The following is an 18,814-nucleotide window of genomic DNA, read 5'->3' on the forward strand; positions in this document are numbered from 1 at the left end:
AGGTCTTATTACAGCCTTCACGTTGCCCGATGCAAAATATTGAGCCAATCTCATCTTATCAAAAGTACGTTGTGGTAGGCTGTGGAGGCAAAGTTTGCAATATCATCTTATCCTAAGTTCTTTCTGGGGCTTGTTCCACGTTAACCTAATTTAGACATTTTTTCATAGAGATATTTGCATGTTGACCACCTTTCAGCCTATGGAACCCTGTCAAAGCTTATATCACAAGCATAGAACCCTGCGAGGAGCCTTTCAGCTCTGTGTACTCGTTTCTAACTTTGGTGAGTTCTTTTGATCTACACCAAAGCCATCAACATGACATCGAGCTAGAGACCACCTTTTGGTTACATAGCCTCAACCCCAGAAGATGTGCCAGGGAAGCCACGCACAGTGGGATCCCACCTGATAAATGCAAGTGCCCAAATGCTTTAGAGCTTCACCCCTGTGAAACAGTTTCAACAGGTATTTGATTTCTTCATCTTTCTTCTTTTAATTTCCTGAATTGTTATCAGAGAATTTGGTTATGCTTCTTCAAAATTGTTTTCATTATAGGAGCACAATTCGCTTTTGCCTACACATAAGATCCCTTTTCTGACATCGGTCATTTGATCAACGTCCTGTACCTTTCCCTCCATTTCTAGAGGAGGAGACGATGTATCACTGTTGTTCTTCTTCCAGTCTTTGTAAATAACATACAGAATCAACTGCAATGCTCCGAGCACACTTCCAGACCCATTTGGTACCTGTGGATACATAAATCCATTTAAGAAATTAACAGGTCCATCTCATTAATACAACGTTAACATAGAGTTACGTCAAAATAGAGTTTTCTAAATTCCGGTTTTATAAGAATTTTAGGTTGCAAAGGTAAAGATTGCAGGTAAGGGAATATAATAGAGTACTGAAGGTGGTGTGCTCAATAATATTTATTTTATTCTTTCTTATAGAGGGCTTCCAGAAATTAGAGGATAATACACATAATTAAATCTTTATGCGGAAGGTTATTCATTCATGAAACCCAAAACTGTTTATCAAATGTACCCAAATGGTGAATCAATATATTTATCATCTATGGTTAAACCTACATAAACGAATGGATCGTTTCCCAAGAGGCCAAATATGAACCAGGAGGTGCCGCATAGGAAGACAAAGAGAGACAGGAAGAATGGCATATACTTTACGCTCTTCGTCTTAATCACCAACATCTGCACACCATCGAAATCACGCTTCCGGTCACTTCAAATATAAACCATTTTTTCACTTTTGAAGGTATCTATTTTTATAGATTTGGGTAGAATGATTTATTTCTAATGAGATTGAATTACATTCAATATAACAGTGTCATTATTTTGCAAAAATCTAAATATTATTTTATAGTTTAATAATAATAATAATAATAATAATTTAGTTTTAAAATAAGATTTTGTTTTTACGATTAAGTTTATTAAGACATATATATTTTATTTTTAAGACATATATTTTATTTTTTAGTTTTAAGATAAACTTTATTTTTTAATTTTAACCTAAATCTATCAAGGAAAAACATATTCTCTTAGGAAAAACATAAATTAGAATTAGCTTTGATAAGGAGGAAGTAAAGAGATTTACCATTACTGACAGAGGAGATCCGTACATACAGATGGAGAAGATGGCGCAAATGAAGCCGCAAAATAACCTTCTAGTTGTTCCGTGGAGTGCCAACAGCGACACCAGGACGACCATTGCAAAAAAGGTGAGAACAGCTACCAGAAGGCCAAATATCTTCACCTGTTTCATTGCCATCATTCAAATGGGGATCACCATCCTCAAAACAAATTTATTAATCAATACTATACTTACCCTGTATTTCTTGTCGCGAATATAGCAGATGAACACAATTGCATAGCAGAGTTCTATGACGGCCCCAGTTCCGTTAACCGTGCTCATAAGAAGGTCATTGGGTGATACAAACGGCATGCCATACCATGCAGAAAGTAAGCAATTCAAAAGCGTGGAAACATACGGAAATCCAGAGAACTGTTGCGTAGATTTGTTCTTAACAATCTTCCAGAACGTAATTCTGCAAAGTACCAATAGGATCATAAACTAGAAACAATTACGAATTGCATATGCATCAATATGTTTCCTCATTAAATGAGTACATAAATCTCCCTAATCAAATTGTTAGAATGTTAACCTGCTGTAGTGCTGTTGGAAACTAATGATAAATCACCTCTGTGGAAGCCGTGTGCAGAACACTGTAGTGATATTATTCTGATGGTCATTCAACACGCTCTTCTTGAACTGAAGGTGAGTGGCGTCAATGCATTTTGTATAATTTTCAACTATTGCGTCTCAATTTTTTTCTCTGAGTCATTATCGGAATTCAAAGTGCCTCCATCCATGGAGTTATCATAACAAACCCGTTAAATCACTTCATTTCCAACATAAGCTAATGTACATGTGTGAAATATACAACCTACTTTAATGTAAATGCTGATGCGCTTTATAATATGAAATATAATCCATACTGATGTCTCTGCGGAAATATTCAATGATTTCTGCATATATTTAGGATCTACATCTTGATGGAAATGTACGGGCCAAACTACTTCAATCTACACGGAATAGTAACTGTTGTGGTGAAGCACACTTCAGAATCAGAATTATCCGGTAAAATACCTTGATGTTTTCGTGCTTTTATTTGTTGGCAATTTAAGATAATTCCATAAAAAAAAATGCCTCTGTTTTTTACAGAAAGCTGAAAAATGTTTACTGGAAATGGTGTTGCAGCAACATAGTTTGGTGTTGCAGCAATGGTGGAACTGGTGTAACAGCAACGGTGATGATGTAACAGCAACAGGAAAAATAACTTGTTTTTATTAAAAATAAACTAACTGTTAGAGGTTCGTCCCTCTCTCTCAGCAAACAACCATAAAACAAATTACATTGAAAATATCTGCACTGATGTGCATTTTCCCCTTTCTGCTATCTGCTACGCTGTTACGTCTACTCCTGCTGTGCATTGTTGTGCGTTTCAATATTCTGGAAGAATTTATCTTTACGCTCTGTATAATTCTTCAGCTTACCCTAAAACAAAACTGTTGTGTGATGTATTTATATGCTAAAACATATCTGATTTAAACAATAAACTAATACAAAATATCTTCTAATGCCTATCTCCGTAATGAATGCATCAAGGCGGTTGCAGGGGAATTCAATTCTGAGAGTTTAATGCACATTAATGAGCAAAATATCAGGCGTGACTTTGATGCACCGAACAACTTGGAGTATTTACTGCAAATTAAATTCCTGTCCAGCTGTTCATCATTGCAGTTGGAATTAAATTCCAACACTCCCCCTTAATTTCAACTGCTGCATACCCAGACATTTCCTGAAATGATCAAAACCTTTCTTTGCTAATGGTTTTTTCAAGATGTCAGCTAGCTGATCCTCTGTTCTACAGTGCTGCAAAACAATATCACCATTATTAACCAATTCACGTATGAAGTGAAATTTGGTGTCTATGTGCTTTGTTCTTTTATGAAAAACATAGTTTTTAGACAATTCTATTGCTGAGCTATTGTCACAGTAAATGGTTGTGCCCTTTTCTTGTTCATGACAAAAATCTCTGAGAACTCTTCTCAGCCATACTGCTTGGCATGCAACTGTTGTTGCTGCCACATACTCTACCTCTGCTGTTGACAAAGACACAACTGGTTGCTTCTTGGAAGCCCATGAGATGGCTCCCGATCCCATATGAAACACATATCCTGATGTGCTTTTCCTATCATCAACACTTCCTGCCCAATCACTTTCAGTGTAACCTGTCAACATGAAACTTTCAGAAGAGGATTATAAAATACCAAACCCCTTCGTTCCATTCACATACCTTAGAATCCTCTTGGCTGCCTGCCATTGAGTCTCTTTCGGTCTTTCCATAAATCTGGAGATTAAACTCACAGCGTGCATAATGTCCGGCCTAGTTGCAGTCAAGTACATAAGGCTGCCAACTATGTTCTTGTACAGTTTTGGATCAAAATATTTGTTGTTGTCTTCTTTGGTCAATTCAACCCCACTACAGTTGGAGTCACAGCTGCTTTGTTGTTCTGCATATTAAATTTCTTCAACGCTGCTTCTACATATTTATCTTGAGAAATAAAAACACCATTTTCACTTTGGTCTACCTCAATTCCAAGAAAATATCTTAAGAAGCCTAAGTCAGTTATTTCAAATTCACTTTTCATGACTGCTTTAAAATCAACAATGAGAGAAGCATCATTGCTAGTAAAAATCAGATCATCTACATATAAAACAACAATAATAATCTTACCGTCATTTTGTTTTATGTAGAGTGTGGGTTCACCATCACACTTATCAAACCCATTCTCAATCAGATAAGTATCTATTCTGCTATACCATGCTCTTGGAGCTTGCTTCAGCCCATAAAGAGCCTTCTTCAGTTTACAAACTTTATGCTCTTGGCCTTCAACTTCATAGCCCAGAGGTTGATCAACATAAACCTCTTCTTTTAATAATCCATTCAGGAATGCAGATTTAACATCCATCTGATAAATCTTCCATTTGTGTTGTGCTGCAATAGACAACATTGTTTTGATTGTTTCCATCCTTGCTACTGGTGCAAAGTTTTCATCATAGTCTTTGCCTTGTTGCTGTTTGTAGCCTTTCACAACAAGTCTTGCTTTGTGCCTGTCAATCTTACCTTCAGCATTGCTTTTGGTCTTATAGACCCACTTAACTCTAATGGCATCTTTGCCTTCAGGGAGGTCCACTAACTCCCATGATTTACTCTTCTCAATTGCACCAATTTCTTCATTCATTGCTTCAATCCATTTATCTTCCTTTACAACATCTTCAAAATGAATTGGGTCATCTATATGACAATACAAAGCAAATAATGAATTCAGACCGATATTGTTACTTACCTCTCCTTTTTCATAAATCTCATTCAGATTTCTGAATCTTGGTCTTCTTAGTGTACTTGGAGTTCCATCCGAACTTGAGGGTATTTCCGATCCCTGTGGTGTGCTTGGACAAGCACTTCCTTGACTTCTTAAGGCTGTTCGAATTCCAGTTTGTGGTGTGGTTTGTTGTACTTGATGTGGTGGAGGAGGAGCCACCAAGGAAGGATTATTTGCTGTTATCCCTTCCTCTTCTTCTTCATGAGACACAATTGTCTTCACATTCACTGTTTTTTCTAAGCTTCCATCCCAAGCTTCATCTTCAATGAACTGCACATCTCTACTTACTATTAACTTCTTTGTGGATGGATTATAGAGTTTGTATGCTTTTGACTCATCACAATAGCCAACAAAGACACACTTCTCCCCCTTACTATCAATCTTTTGCCTTAGCTGATCCGGTACATGTGAATATGCCACACAACCGAATACTCTCATGTGAGTGACAGTTTCCTTTTGACCGCTCCATGCCTCTTCTGGTATTCTGTTCATGACAGCTTTAGTTGGGCATCTATTCAAGATGTAAACTGCGCAAGTAACAACTTCTGCCCAATACTCATGCGGCAAGTGTTTTTCCTTCAGCATACTTCTGACCATGTCAAGAATGGTCCTATTCTTTCTTTCAGCAACACCGTTTTGTTGAGGTGTATACCTTGCGGTGAACTGCTTTTGTATGCCATTCTCTCTGCAAAAACGCAGAAAATCTTGGGAGATGTACTCTCCTCCTCTATTTGTTCTGAGCACTTTGATATAATGCCCACACTGCTTTTCAGCAAGAGTTTTGAAGTGGCGCAATTTCTCAAACACTTCACTCTTCTGTTTCAGCATATACACCCATGTTTTTCTGGTGTAATCATCAATGAAGGTTAAAACATATTTATTTCCGGCAAATGATGGTATTTGCATTGGTCCGCACACATCAGATTGAACAATTTTCAAGGGTGCTTTTGCCCTTATACTCTTTCCTGCTGGAAAGCCTTCTTTGTGTTGCTTGCCCAAGATGCAGCCTTCACAAAGGTTGTTCGGTTTCTCAATCAACGGCAATCCCTTTACCATTCCCTTTCTGTGCAACAGATTCAGGCCTCTGAAATTGAGATGTACAAATCTCAAATGCCCCAACCAATTCACATCTTTCACTTGTTCATGAAAGACTTCTTGTGTTACAGCCGCAATAGTTCTTCCTTCCTTCAAATCTGCCCTGAGTTTGAGAGGAAACATTCTATTGCTAGTCATCTGCACCTGTGCAATGATCTTCTTACTTGGAGGTATGTCTCTCATTGTACATGTATCATATTTGAAGAACACGTTGTAACCTTTGTCAATGAGCTATCCAATGCTCAAAATATTACATTTCAGACCGGGTACATAGTATACCTCTGGCACAATCATCTGTTCTCAATTTTTTTCTCGAATACTAACTCTGTCCTTACCCTTGACAGATATCTTATCATCAGTCCCTGTTGTTACCTCAGATTTCACATTTTCATCCAGATTGGCAAACATTGCAATATTTCCAGACATGTGATTACTACAACCTGAGTCTAAGAACCAAAAATCTTCTTGTTTGTCTTGTGCTATGTTACATGTTAACAACACATTCTTTGGGTTCTTATCTTCTTCATTTGCAAAATTAGCATTCTATCTATTATTCATGTCATTTTGTTTTTTCTTGCATTCATTGGCATAATGCCCATATTTCTTACAATAATGACATTGGACTTGGGATTTGTCATACCTTTGTCCATGAGCTTGTTGTTTGCTTGAACCTTCAGCTTGGTTCTGATTGCAGCTCCTTCCACTTGTGCTAGCAGGATAATTTTTGCCTCTGTTTTGGCTTCTTCCATGACCTCTATTATTTTCTCTGCCTCGACCTCTTCTTTGGCCAAAAGATATCTGAGTCTTGAATGCTTGCTCAAATGAGGAATCTGTTCCTCTACTCAGTCTGTGTTCATGAGACAAAAGAGAAGCACTCAGCTCATCTACCGTGAACTATGAGAGATATTTTGTTTCTTCTATTGCTACCACAATAGATTCAAACCTTGAAGGTAAACATCTCAAGATTTTCTCTACAATCCTTCTATCTTCAAGAATCTCACCATGAGATCTTATCTAGGTTATCAAGCCAATAACTTGAGTGAAGAACGAATCTATTGTATCAGATTCCTTCATGCTGAGATTTTCAAAGTCTCTCCTTAACATCTGCAACTTTGCAGTCTTCACCTTCTCCATGCCTTAATAGGAAGTTTTGAGAATATCCCATGCCTCCTTAGATATTGTTGCTGCAATCCGTGGAAAAACACTTTCATGTATTGATTGGAAGAGGAAAAAGAGGGCTTTGGCATCCTTTTTTCTGTCGCGCTTCAACTGGTCTCTTTCGGCTACTGTCAAAGCAGCCAGTGTTGTTGCATCTGCAGGTTCAGCATAGCCAGTTTCAACCAGCTCCCATAGTCCTTGAGAAGCAAGCAATGCTTTCATTATTATGGACCAATAACTGTGATTTTTCCCATTAAACTGTGGCAGTTGGAAATTTTTCAAACATGTTCCAGCATCTCCCATCTTAACCTGTATTGGTAAAGAAGAGATACTGATTGTATAATGAAAACAAGCAAAAACTTTCTCTACAGCTCCTACAGTGAAAAACAAGCTCTGTTCTTGACTCACTGAGTGCCTAGACCAGCTCTGATACCATGTTGTCAATTTAAGATAATTCCATAACAGACAGACAAAAAAAAATGCTCTATTTTTACACTCTGTTTTTTACAGAGAGCTGAAAAACGTTTACTGGAAATGGTGTTGCAACAACGGTGGAACTCGTGTAACAACAACGGTGACGGTGTAACAACAACAAGAAAAATAACTCGTTTTTATTAAAAATAAACTAACTGTTACAGGTTCGTCCCTCTCTCTCAGCGAACAACAATAAAACAAATTACATTCAAAATATCTGCACTACTGTGCATTTTTCCCTTTCTGCTATCTGCTACGTTGTTATGTCTACTCCTACTGTGCACTGCTGTGCGTTTCAATATTCTGGAAGAATTTATCTTCACGCTCTGTATAATTCTTCAGCTTACCCTAAAACAGAACTGTTGTGTGATGTATTTATATGCTAAAACATATCTGATTTAAACAATAAACTAATACAAAATATCTTCTAATGCCTATCTCCGTAATGAATGCAGCAAGGCGGTTGCAGGGGAATTCAATTCTGAGAGTTTAATGCACATTAATGTGCAAAATATCAGGCGTGACTTTGATGCACCGAACAGCCTGGAGTATTTACTGCAAATTAAATTCCTGTCCAACTGTTCATCGTTGCAATTGGAATTAAATTCCAACATTCTTTTCCCTTTACACACAAGTTTAGCTAAGGGATTTACAGAATTGCCTCGCTTAACCAGCTGGATATTCTGGAAATCAGATTTTAAAACAACAAAATACAAAAGTGATGGAATCTGATGCGGTGGAAACACAGTTTTCTTCCCATACTCGGATTCGGAATCATTTGAAGAGCCAGTGAGAATCGCAGAGGAAACATATAGACGTCAACTTAAAGTAAAAGATTTTAATTAAAAAAATTACAACTAACCGAATACAAAGCATGAATACAAAGCATTGATGCAGAAGATCGTAGAATACCGCATTTCCAAATAAGAAATGCTACAATTTTTTCCTTTTGCAACAATTCTCTCAGCTGAATGTTGTCGTTTTATTCACACTTTCAGTTAAAACCCTAATTAAATTGTTATTTACAGTTCATACATTCTGCTGTTTAATATTTATACTTTACGTTTTGAAAGACTATGGTTATTTATAATTCATAGAGCTGAATGATATTTTTATACAGATGCCGCTGATTTTATACAAGGAACCCCTGGTGTTTTTTCTCAAGCTAGGTGTTCTTTTCTGTGACTAAAATAAAATATATTGCTGATAAGATACGTGTTGCTTCGACCACCATACCAGATCTATTTTAAACTGCCAACTAAAATAAAATGAAGTTTTCATAAGATACGTGTTGCCACCATAGTACTATTTTCTTGCTACCAGGAATCCAAATAGATAAAGAATAAAAGGCTGAGATGAACACCATACCTGAGATTGAAATAGGTCATAGAATGCCCTGCTGCTTGCTCGCTTGATGACTGATAGAAGCAAATAACTAATTCAATTTCGTTTGTATTTTAACCGTGAATTAAACCAAGCATTTTCCACTAATGAAATCAATAGGACAAGTGGATATAGAAACCTTCTCTCCGCAGAGGGCTTCTGCAACAATTCGCGTCTGATCCTGCCGAGTGGTGAACTTGGAGAATTTCCTAATCATGTAAACCCCTCTAGCCACACATAATGCCTTGAGCGCTGCATTTATAACACTGCTTCCACTTCCACTTCCAGCTTTGTTATTATTATCTGTTTAAGCGGGCGATCCACTACAGCTACTCATTTCCTCCTATCGCAAACAAATTACATCAACCATCTTGTACTCCGTTGCCTTCATCAACCATCTTGTATTGCGTTTCCTTCAGAGAGATTGATTCAATCATTTGTTTGCCACACTGGATTGTGTCGCGTGTTAGAGGATTTAGTGCCCAATGTTGCTAGCGTGTTTGGAAGAGGGCCCAACCCACAGGTTCTTGTATTTAGAAATTTAAATTTACATCCAGAAACTTGAGAACCCAACCAGGTTCAAACCTGTGAACTTGCATAGCCAAAGCCAAAGTCGAAATGGAAGAGGGCCCAACCCAGTTCGAACCAATGACCTCTTGATCTGCAGTCAAATGTCAATCGATTGAGGCCAACACACTAAGATAAGAAGGATGGTCAAATTTCATTTACAAAAGAAGAAAAGGGGACACGTGGCTTGCATGCAAGCCTGGGAGTCCACAACACGCTAGCCGCTCGACTAACAGGAGAGGACACACACATCCATTAAGAAATTAGGAAGAGTTTATGAGGTTATGAAATAGCAATGATGTGACAGGTGGGTTGCATGCACTCCCCAAATCCTTGCCCCACGTCCTTTCCTACGCTCAGTGTCTTTATATCTGTAATAAATGACGTATATACTGGAGGTTCATATAAAAACTATTTTTAATATAAAAGTTAGTAATTTTATTTCTTTGTGATTTTTACATCATATCTGATTCGTGAAGTAAATAATTATAAAAACCAAACATACCATTTTTTATGATCTCAGTTAGCTAATAATTGATTATTTTCCTAAACAAGCTTAATTTTTATCATATATTAGGTCATATTGAATATAGAATAGTTTTTTTTAATTGTAAATAAAAATTTTAGGTCATATTGAATATAGAATAGTTTTCGTTTTAATTGCAAATGAAAATTTAAAATAAATAGAATATCATATTTTTCTTCTTCTGAAAATAACTGCTTTCAATCCATTATTATAAAAAAATTACATATCTGAATACAAAGAAATTATTATAAAAAAATTACATATATAAATACAAAGAAATTTAACCGTTTCTAAAATATTCAAAACCTAAAATCGAGTGTATTAAAAAATAATCACTGTTATCGAATTTACATTAACATAAATTTAAAATTCCATTCACTGATTAGATTTGTCTATTTGATACTTGGTGTAACTATCGTTAAAGAAGCAAAACAATCCACAATGCCTGTAAAATATTATCCAAGACTTTTTCAAGCACCATTATGATAGTATGATCGTCCCGCGCAACACCCACATGAATCGATGTCAGCTAGCTTCTTTGCCGAAAGCACGAGAAATGGTGCACAAATCAAAAAAGGGCTTCATTCATTTGTGCTTGAGGGAGGCCATTCGCTTATGGCAGGGACTACCGACTGCATGCAACACTTGTCATTTACATGGTTTCTTTCAATTTTATTCCACTCTTTTGGAATTTTAAGCTTACTTTGATTAGATAGAAATTCGTTAGAGGTCTTGATTTAAAAATAAAAGTAAAAGATCCATTTTGAAATATTAAAAAAAAAGTGAGTGAGATGGCCATCAAATATTACATATTTATGCTTTTGGACTCATTTTTCCATTGGACCACTAGTACACACCTGCACATACTATGGATTCATTATTTATATTTCGAGTTGCATGTTTTACTGTTGTTGTGCTTAACATTTCAAAGTCAGGGTAGTCGGAAGAGAAGATTACAAAATCCAACACTCAAGAAATATGTTTGAGTTGAATCTTAGGGGCCAAGATATGATAACATTGAGAGAGAAGAAGAAACATAGAAAACGCACAAAGAAACTTTCATAAAAATAAAGGAAAGTGTTACAACTACATTGCATGCATGAATCTATCCATTTATAAAGTGAGCCTTGTTATTATAGCATTTTTTGAGTTACAATACCATGGGTAAATTTCATGGGTAGATACCATAGGTAGATGCCATGGGTAAATACCATTAGTCAATACCATGGGTGGATTCCAATTCCCATTTGGATCAATCCTCCCACCTTAGGAAGCAATGGTACATGCTGTGTGAAGTTCCTTCTCAAGAAGTAATTTTTGGATATGATCATAATTGTTTGTTTGTGGATGACCCAAAACCAAGTTTTATTGATGAGAAAGGATTTGCATGGTTGACCCATAACTAAGGGTTTGTAAATGACCCATATCCATGACGAACAAAGATTCTAGGATAGAGATACCTTGTAATGTTTGTATGTCAACTATGATATTGATAGTGTGAAAGCTAGAAAATATACTTCAATGGCAAGAGCTTTGTGTGGTTTACCTCTAACCATAATGAATGAAGGTCTGGGGATAGAGATAACCCATAATGATTTTGGCCTAACTGTGATACTGAGAGTGCATGGCCTAGAAAATGGAATTTCATTGCAAGGATTTGATGTGGTGGACCCATAACTATTATTAATTAAGGTACAAGGGTAACTTGTTATGCTTGTGGCCTAAATGTGATACTTACAGTGCATGGCCTAATAGATAGACTTCGATGGCAAGGGTTTTGTGTGGTTGACCCATACCCATGATGAGAAAGGTCTGAGGATAGAGATACTCTCTAATGCCTGTGGATGAACTGTGACACAAATAATGTATGGTCTATCAAATGGACCTCTAGATAGATCATTTATTGGTCTACCAAGCTAGGGTAGAAATCTGGTGACAATGTTGTTCTTGTTGTTGTTGTATTTTTATTAATTGTGGATGTGCTTGCTATGAGTGTTGTGTTTTGTGGATTACCTATACAAGCATCTTATCTCCAATCACATTGTTTGTGGCTATTAAGAAAATTCCTCTTTGCTTCATTCTTTTACAATACATGATTAGTATGTAGAACAATAGAACCCACAAGTTGAGTCATAGTTGATATGTTTATAGAATATTTTTTTCTTGTCTTAATGGGTTGATGCTCAACGAGTTCACTTTGTAGTTGTACTAAGGAATTCCTTTCTGATGCTTTATGGATGTGGGGAGTTTCAATTCCTGAATTGCTTTAATTTTGCTAGGGTCTAACTTAACGCCTTCATGAGATACAATATGACCCAAATATTCCACCTCTTGTACTCCAAAGAAAAATTTGGAGGTTTTTGCATATAATTGTTTATCCTGCAATAGTTTGAGCACTCTATCAACATGTTGAACATGATCCTTCCAAGACTTATTGTAGATTATCAAAAAATATTGACGCAAATTTTCTAATAAAGGGTTTGAAAATGGAATTCATCAAACCTTGAAATGTAGAAGGTGCATTGGTAAGGCCAAAAGGCATGACAAAAAATTCATAATGACCCTCACGAGTTCTAAATGTTGTTCTTGGAAGGTCTTCGATCTTCATTTTGATTTGATGATATCCTGAACGAAGGTCCAACTTGGTGAAGTAAATTACTCCATGTAATTCATCCAATAATTCATCAATGGCAAGAATGGGAAATTTATCTATAATAGTGAGCTTATTGAGGCCCCTATAATCTGGACACATGAACCATGATCCATCTTTCTTGTGCACAAATACTAGTGGATTAGATAAAGAACTTTCACTAGGTTGAATTATACTAGTCTCTAGCATTTCTGCAACCATATGTTCAATTTCACTCTTTTGGGTATAGGGATATATGTAAGGCCTAATGTTTGGACGAACACTTCCTGGAATCAAATTAATAGTATGATCATGGTCACAAATAGGTGGGAGGCCTTTGAGAGTCTCAAATACCTTGGAATGATTGTCCAAAATTTTTTGGAGATCTAGAGAAATAGATGATTTCGATGTGGGAACCTCTAAACAATGTAAACTTTGAAACGAGAATTGATATTGTTACCTATTTCATAGAGATAGCAAAAAAATGACTTGATTTTGAAAAGGGGTGATGAAAAACACACATGTTTTTTTAGAGCATAGTTTTTGGAACTTTAATTTATTTTATGTACATTGCGTTTTAAAATGGTAGTGATTTTCATGCCGATTTCAAAAATTAGTAATTCTACATCAGGCCCTTTTTTTTAAAGACCTATTTTTTGAATTTAAATTTTCTAATGTATGAAATGTAAATAATTATTGTCTAAATATAATAATTTTTGAAGTGGTCTTCTTCTCCATATTTTTTTTATTTATTTTTTTGTAGTGAGGTTTTAATTGTTTTGCATATTTAAAGAAGAAGGTTGATATTTTGAATTTTCAATATTCTACATATTTATACATCGTTAATTAATTTTTCAATCCACGTGAAATAATTGTCTCTAAAAGACAATAATTTTTAACAATTGACATCAAAATAACCATTTTTAACATAAATATAACTAAAAAACTACATGCTTTGATAATTTTTTGTAATTTTTTTGCTAGAAAAGAAATGTCAAGATCACAATTTTTATAGGAAAATTTTAACTAAAAATGGTTAAATAATAGTTTTTTTTTTATGAATTTCATGTCAAAAAAATAATAATAATCACTGTTTTTTTCAAAAATTAATGATTAACATAAAAATTAATGTGAAATTTACATAATACAAATATTGAGCGCATAACAACCTTAATTGAGTGCTTATTCTTCTCATAAAATGTCAAAGTCAAAACATTATAAGTATAACTAATTAATAGTTACAGAAAATGAGCTTGATTTCCAAGCATAACTTAAAGTTAATCAACAATGTCACATAATCTAAACTCTTCATCCTCTAGAGTTTCTTCATTGTCTTCTTCCATAATATTTTTTGCCTCATTTTGCTCATTTTCCTCTTCTAATGAATCTTTGATGTCTGCAAATCTCCCAATGTATGCCTTTCCAATCATTCCATGTAATGGTGGTTGGGGTTCCTTTGCCTTTTTTTCCACACGTGATTCACTAAAGTCCGCTTTCTTCAACCCAATTTCTTGCATTGCATATGGAAGAGATTGAAGAGCATTAGTTATTTGCTGAATAAAATTGCACTGTATTGGATCTTTTTCAATGGCAATGCAATTTCTTCCTTTTTGAAAGCAACATGCTAGTGTTGTACCTAATTATCAAGCAAAAAAGAAATAATGAAGTAAATTAGTACAATGACATATAAATTAAGAAATAACATATTGAAATTCACTTCCATATAATAAAACTTACCTTAGATAGAAAATAAATCCAGAACCCAATCTCCTTCATTTGAACATATGTCTATAAGATAGTTAATCAATAACTGTGGTTTTTGATAAATGTTAACTATATCTCCTTTTTCTTGTTAGTTTTCTCACAACAACATCATAAGTCAGTATTTAGCTACAACTCTTTCCATTTACCCAATTAAAAATCATAGACATATAGCTATCATCCTTTTCCCAACTATCAATATGGATGAACTCACAACCATTTATAAATAGTTGATCTTCACGGTTAAGAAGATTTGACTTTTGCCCGTAACATAAAATAGTAAAAGTTCAATTAACATGTACATAAATGATTTTTTTATCATTAATCAAATATACATTTTAAACATCTTATCATGTAAGCTGCATCCTTGAATTTGTTTTCCCGTTGAAGCTTGACAATAACATTGCCAATTGTGTGTTTGAATGAAATGTCACAAATCTCCATAATGGTGATGACGTGACTTCTAGAAATCATGCAGCCACTTTACTAAGAGCCTAATAAGTATAAGGGTCACTATCATAGTCAATGTTTGGAATATTGAAACCATGGAGAATATTTGCAATCACTAGGGCATAATCCATTTTAGGTATGAGTTTCGCAATGTCTTCACAGTCGCCTTGTATTACTTGATATTGAATAGTGTCAATCCCATTCCAAATGAAATGAGTAAGAGTTGGATCAAGTTCAACATTCTTAAGATGTTGCTTCTTCAGTCTTTTGATCTTAACTTTTTTAATAAAGGTTCTAAAACTATCTGGTGCTCCATTTGCATCCTTCTTCATATGTGTAAGTTATAAATTAAAAATAGTATACAGATGAATAAAAATGAATGTATAAATCAACGTACCTTTTAAATGCAAGATAAAAAAATTATTGTTGATGTAGAACTTGAATCTGGATAGTTGCATACAACATCATCCCAACTATCTTCATTCAACAATTTAACCATTTGTTCTTGAATTTTCATGTAAAATTTGTGATTGCATAGATAAAGTAAAAAAATTTAATATAATGATATGTATAACAAATACTACCAAGAAAAATATGTTATATTTAAAAGAAAATTATAATCTAGAAATAAATAAAAATAATTCAACAAACTTACTTTTGAAATTCCTCAGACATTTCCTCTAATGATAGTTCCTCTGACCTAACATGAGATAATATTGCTTTGACATGTTTTTCATCCTTGACTCCTTGCAATGCTCTCCAAGGTGTCATAGTCATATCTTTTGGAAGCTACTTTATTTCAGGACTTGATTTACTATTGCTACATATCAGTGCTTTAGACCTTCTGACCTTCTAGTTTTTAATGCCAATGTTCTCCCACATGCTAAAAATATCATTAATTAACTCCCATATCTCTCCAATTCTAAATGCCAACTAGAAAATGTTATCAACACCTATGAATAAATCACTAACTTTGCTACCTTTGCCGCCTTTTGAATTGATTTTCTCTTCGATTTGATAGCCTATTTCAATACAACATTACTTTCATAAATCTACAGTAACATTTATCCTATCGCCACCACATTTTACTTCAAATTCACTGTGAATAAATCTAACCCTTTGGATGAAAGTCATAGACATCCTATATTCATTATCTGAATTATGATCCCATGCCACTAACTTTGCTTCTATATCTGATAAACTAGCATAAATGATACATTTCATTGTTTCAAAACGTGGGTTATTCGGATATTCCTCCATCAATTGTCTTTGAGCTTCTATAAAATGGTTCCCCCTAAGCATGTAATAATTGTATTTAAAAATTTTTGACTTATCAAATGCTTCTTTGTTGGGAACTTGAACTATATCAACAAGAAGCATATAATTAACCACATGAGCATATGGATTGTACCTCATCAATGTCTTCAAGCTATGAACATGTAGATGGTGTGGCTTTCTAATTTGATATTTACATTGTCCTTGACTTGCCTTATAGATTTGTCTAGCATAAAGCTGAAATGTACAACCACCCTCAATTAAGTTTCTCTTTTTCAAGTTCTGTCGAATGGCATTTTGTTTTGTTTTGATAATGCCATCCTCTAAATCAGCTCCTGGTGTAATGATTTCTTTGATTTTTTTTGAAATTTCACTAGGTTATTGGTTGTTGGTAATGACTAGTTCAAAATGTTCAAATTTACTTTTCTTCCTCATAACATTCTCATCATTAACTAGAACAGATTTATTCTTGGGCATTGTTACTTTTGGTATTTTACATCTCTTCTCATTTCCCAATGTCATCCTCAATAATGACAACATATTCTTCACAGCCAGTTTCAACTTCCTCGTCTTCAAAGTAACTTGTCTACCTTTGCTAGATTTATCCACTAGAGGCTTTATTTTCTGATACCTTGCATGTAGTTTTGTAGCATCATGAATTACTACATTTTGCTTGTTTGTCATATCTTCTTCTGACACTTAGTAAAAATTGCTAGCAACTTTCATAATATCACACTCTATGAAATGAATGCCTCCCAACCTAATTGAACAAATTTCATCAAAATTATGCCAAACAAGATATCATATGTCAATAAAAACAAAAAATATAGTGAGACAGTTACAAGAATGCAAAACAAAAATATAAATAAAAATACTTACAATATTTTATGTCATCTCATTTACGATTTGTTTACACAAATTTGTAGATACCTCTCTCGTGTCATATAATGAATATGATAACTAGTATTTAATCGTTTCATGTGACTTGGGAGGTTTTGTAAGTATGTAAACAACTTCACTATCTGGTACCGAACACATGTCTATGACCTTTCCTATCACCTCATAAATTCCATTATCATTAGGTATATCAACATATAGATATATTTGCACATTTTGGCTTTCTCTTTCTTTCACATATCAGACATTTGATGGAAGTTTCACTTCTTTTGATTTCTTCCAGTATGAAATTATCTTCTTATCGCTTGAGGCACTTGAAAGATTTGTAGCCATCAGCTCAGGTGGGGTTCCTTCACCAATGTTTTTGAAGATCCACCTTTAAGATTCTTCGGTCTAGAAAGAATCACATAAATCTTCTTTGATACCATTTTCTTGAAAAATGACACATATAAATCAATAAATCACAAAAATATAATAACTTAAATTAACAATGAAAATGATAAATGATGATTAATTTTATAAACCATAAAAATTTAAATAATATAAGAAATTAGAAAAATACATTTCCCTACCCCCGCGCCCTAAAAATCAGCTGGCCAACGGAGATGGCCATTGGGACCAGCCCCCCTAACACACCTTGACAGCCAAACAATTGCCCCCACTCCCGAACCCCAGCCACAGCCCAACCTTGACGGCCCAATGGCTTGTAGGGGTGGCAGAGTGATTCTTGGAATTGACCACCACCCCCAAGGGCTGTTGGGCTGCCGAGGTGGGCGGGGGGTTGTGGACAGCCTCTGCCCCAACCCGGTGGTCTAATGGCCCGCGAGGGTGACGGGACAATTCTCAGAATCGACTGCCAACCCCGCGCGCTATTGGGCCACCAGGGTGGGGCGAGAGGCTGCGAACAGCCTCTAACACACCCCAATGACCCAATGGCCCGCGTGGGTGATGGGGCGATTCCCGGAATCAGTCGCCACAACCATAGGTCGTTGGGCCACCGGGGTGGGGCAGGGGGCTGCAGACAACCTTTACGCCTACCTGGTGGCCCAACGGCCCGCATGGGCCACCTCTACAGGCTGTTGGGATGTCGGGGTGGGGTGGGGAGTTGCAGATAGCCTCTGCCCCACTTCGATGGCCCAACGACCTGCGGGGGCGGCGAGGCGACTCTGGGAATCATCCCACCACCTCCACGGGTTGTTGGACCACCGGGGTGGGGCAAGCAGCTAGCCAGCGCCACCGCCCCTAACCTACGAGCCCGTTTGGCCACCGTGAGCATTACTGGGCCCACCATTCCCACTGTGGACGTAGTCGGTAAATTTGGCCCACAAAAATTTTAATCTTTAAAAAAAAATAAACTTCATTAAAGTTATTTAATTTTAAAATTTGCAAAGCATAAAAATTAATTAACCTTTCAAATGTGAGAATCCTCCTTTGAATATGTTGTTGATAGCAATGTAGCTACTCCACAATTTCATTCGAAATCTTTTAACGAACGTTGGAAAACCTTGATGTGATGTGAGTAATAGTGATAATGAAATTTATTATATACGTGACATTATGGAAATGTTTTACCATACGGTTAATGTGGGATTAATTTGTTTTTAAAAAAATTTAACATGTTAATTTTGTTATGGCGAC

At 35.6% G+C, this 18,814-nt stretch overlaps 1 protein-coding gene across 1 annotated transcript; it reads right to left on the reverse strand.

Annotated features, from left to right (window-relative positions):
- Window positions 1-354: 354 nt before the first annotated feature.
- On the reverse strand, window positions 355-18,236 carry LOC149158290 (bidirectional sugar transporter SWEET1a-like). The gene is made up of 6 exons (XM_089433938.1): window positions 17,749-18,236; window positions 1,840-2,059; window positions 1,609-1,767; window positions 1,086-1,205; window positions 624-743; window positions 355-402 (listed from the first exon to the last, which is right to left on the reverse strand). Exons 1-6 carry the CDS (start codon window positions 18,234-18,236, stop codon window positions 355-357), a joined length of 1,155 nt encoding a protein of 384 aa, XP_089290064.1.
- Between the last annotated feature and the right edge of the window lie 578 nt (window positions 18,237-18,814).

This window comes from Pinus tabuliformis, chromosome 5_2 (genome assembly GCF_031772625.1).
Source record: "Pinus tabuliformis cultivar Carrire ecotype Pingquan chromosome 5_2, CPIR1, whole genome shotgun sequence".
Taxonomy (NCBI): Eukaryota; Viridiplantae; Streptophyta; class Pinopsida; order Pinales; family Pinaceae; genus Pinus; species Pinus tabuliformis.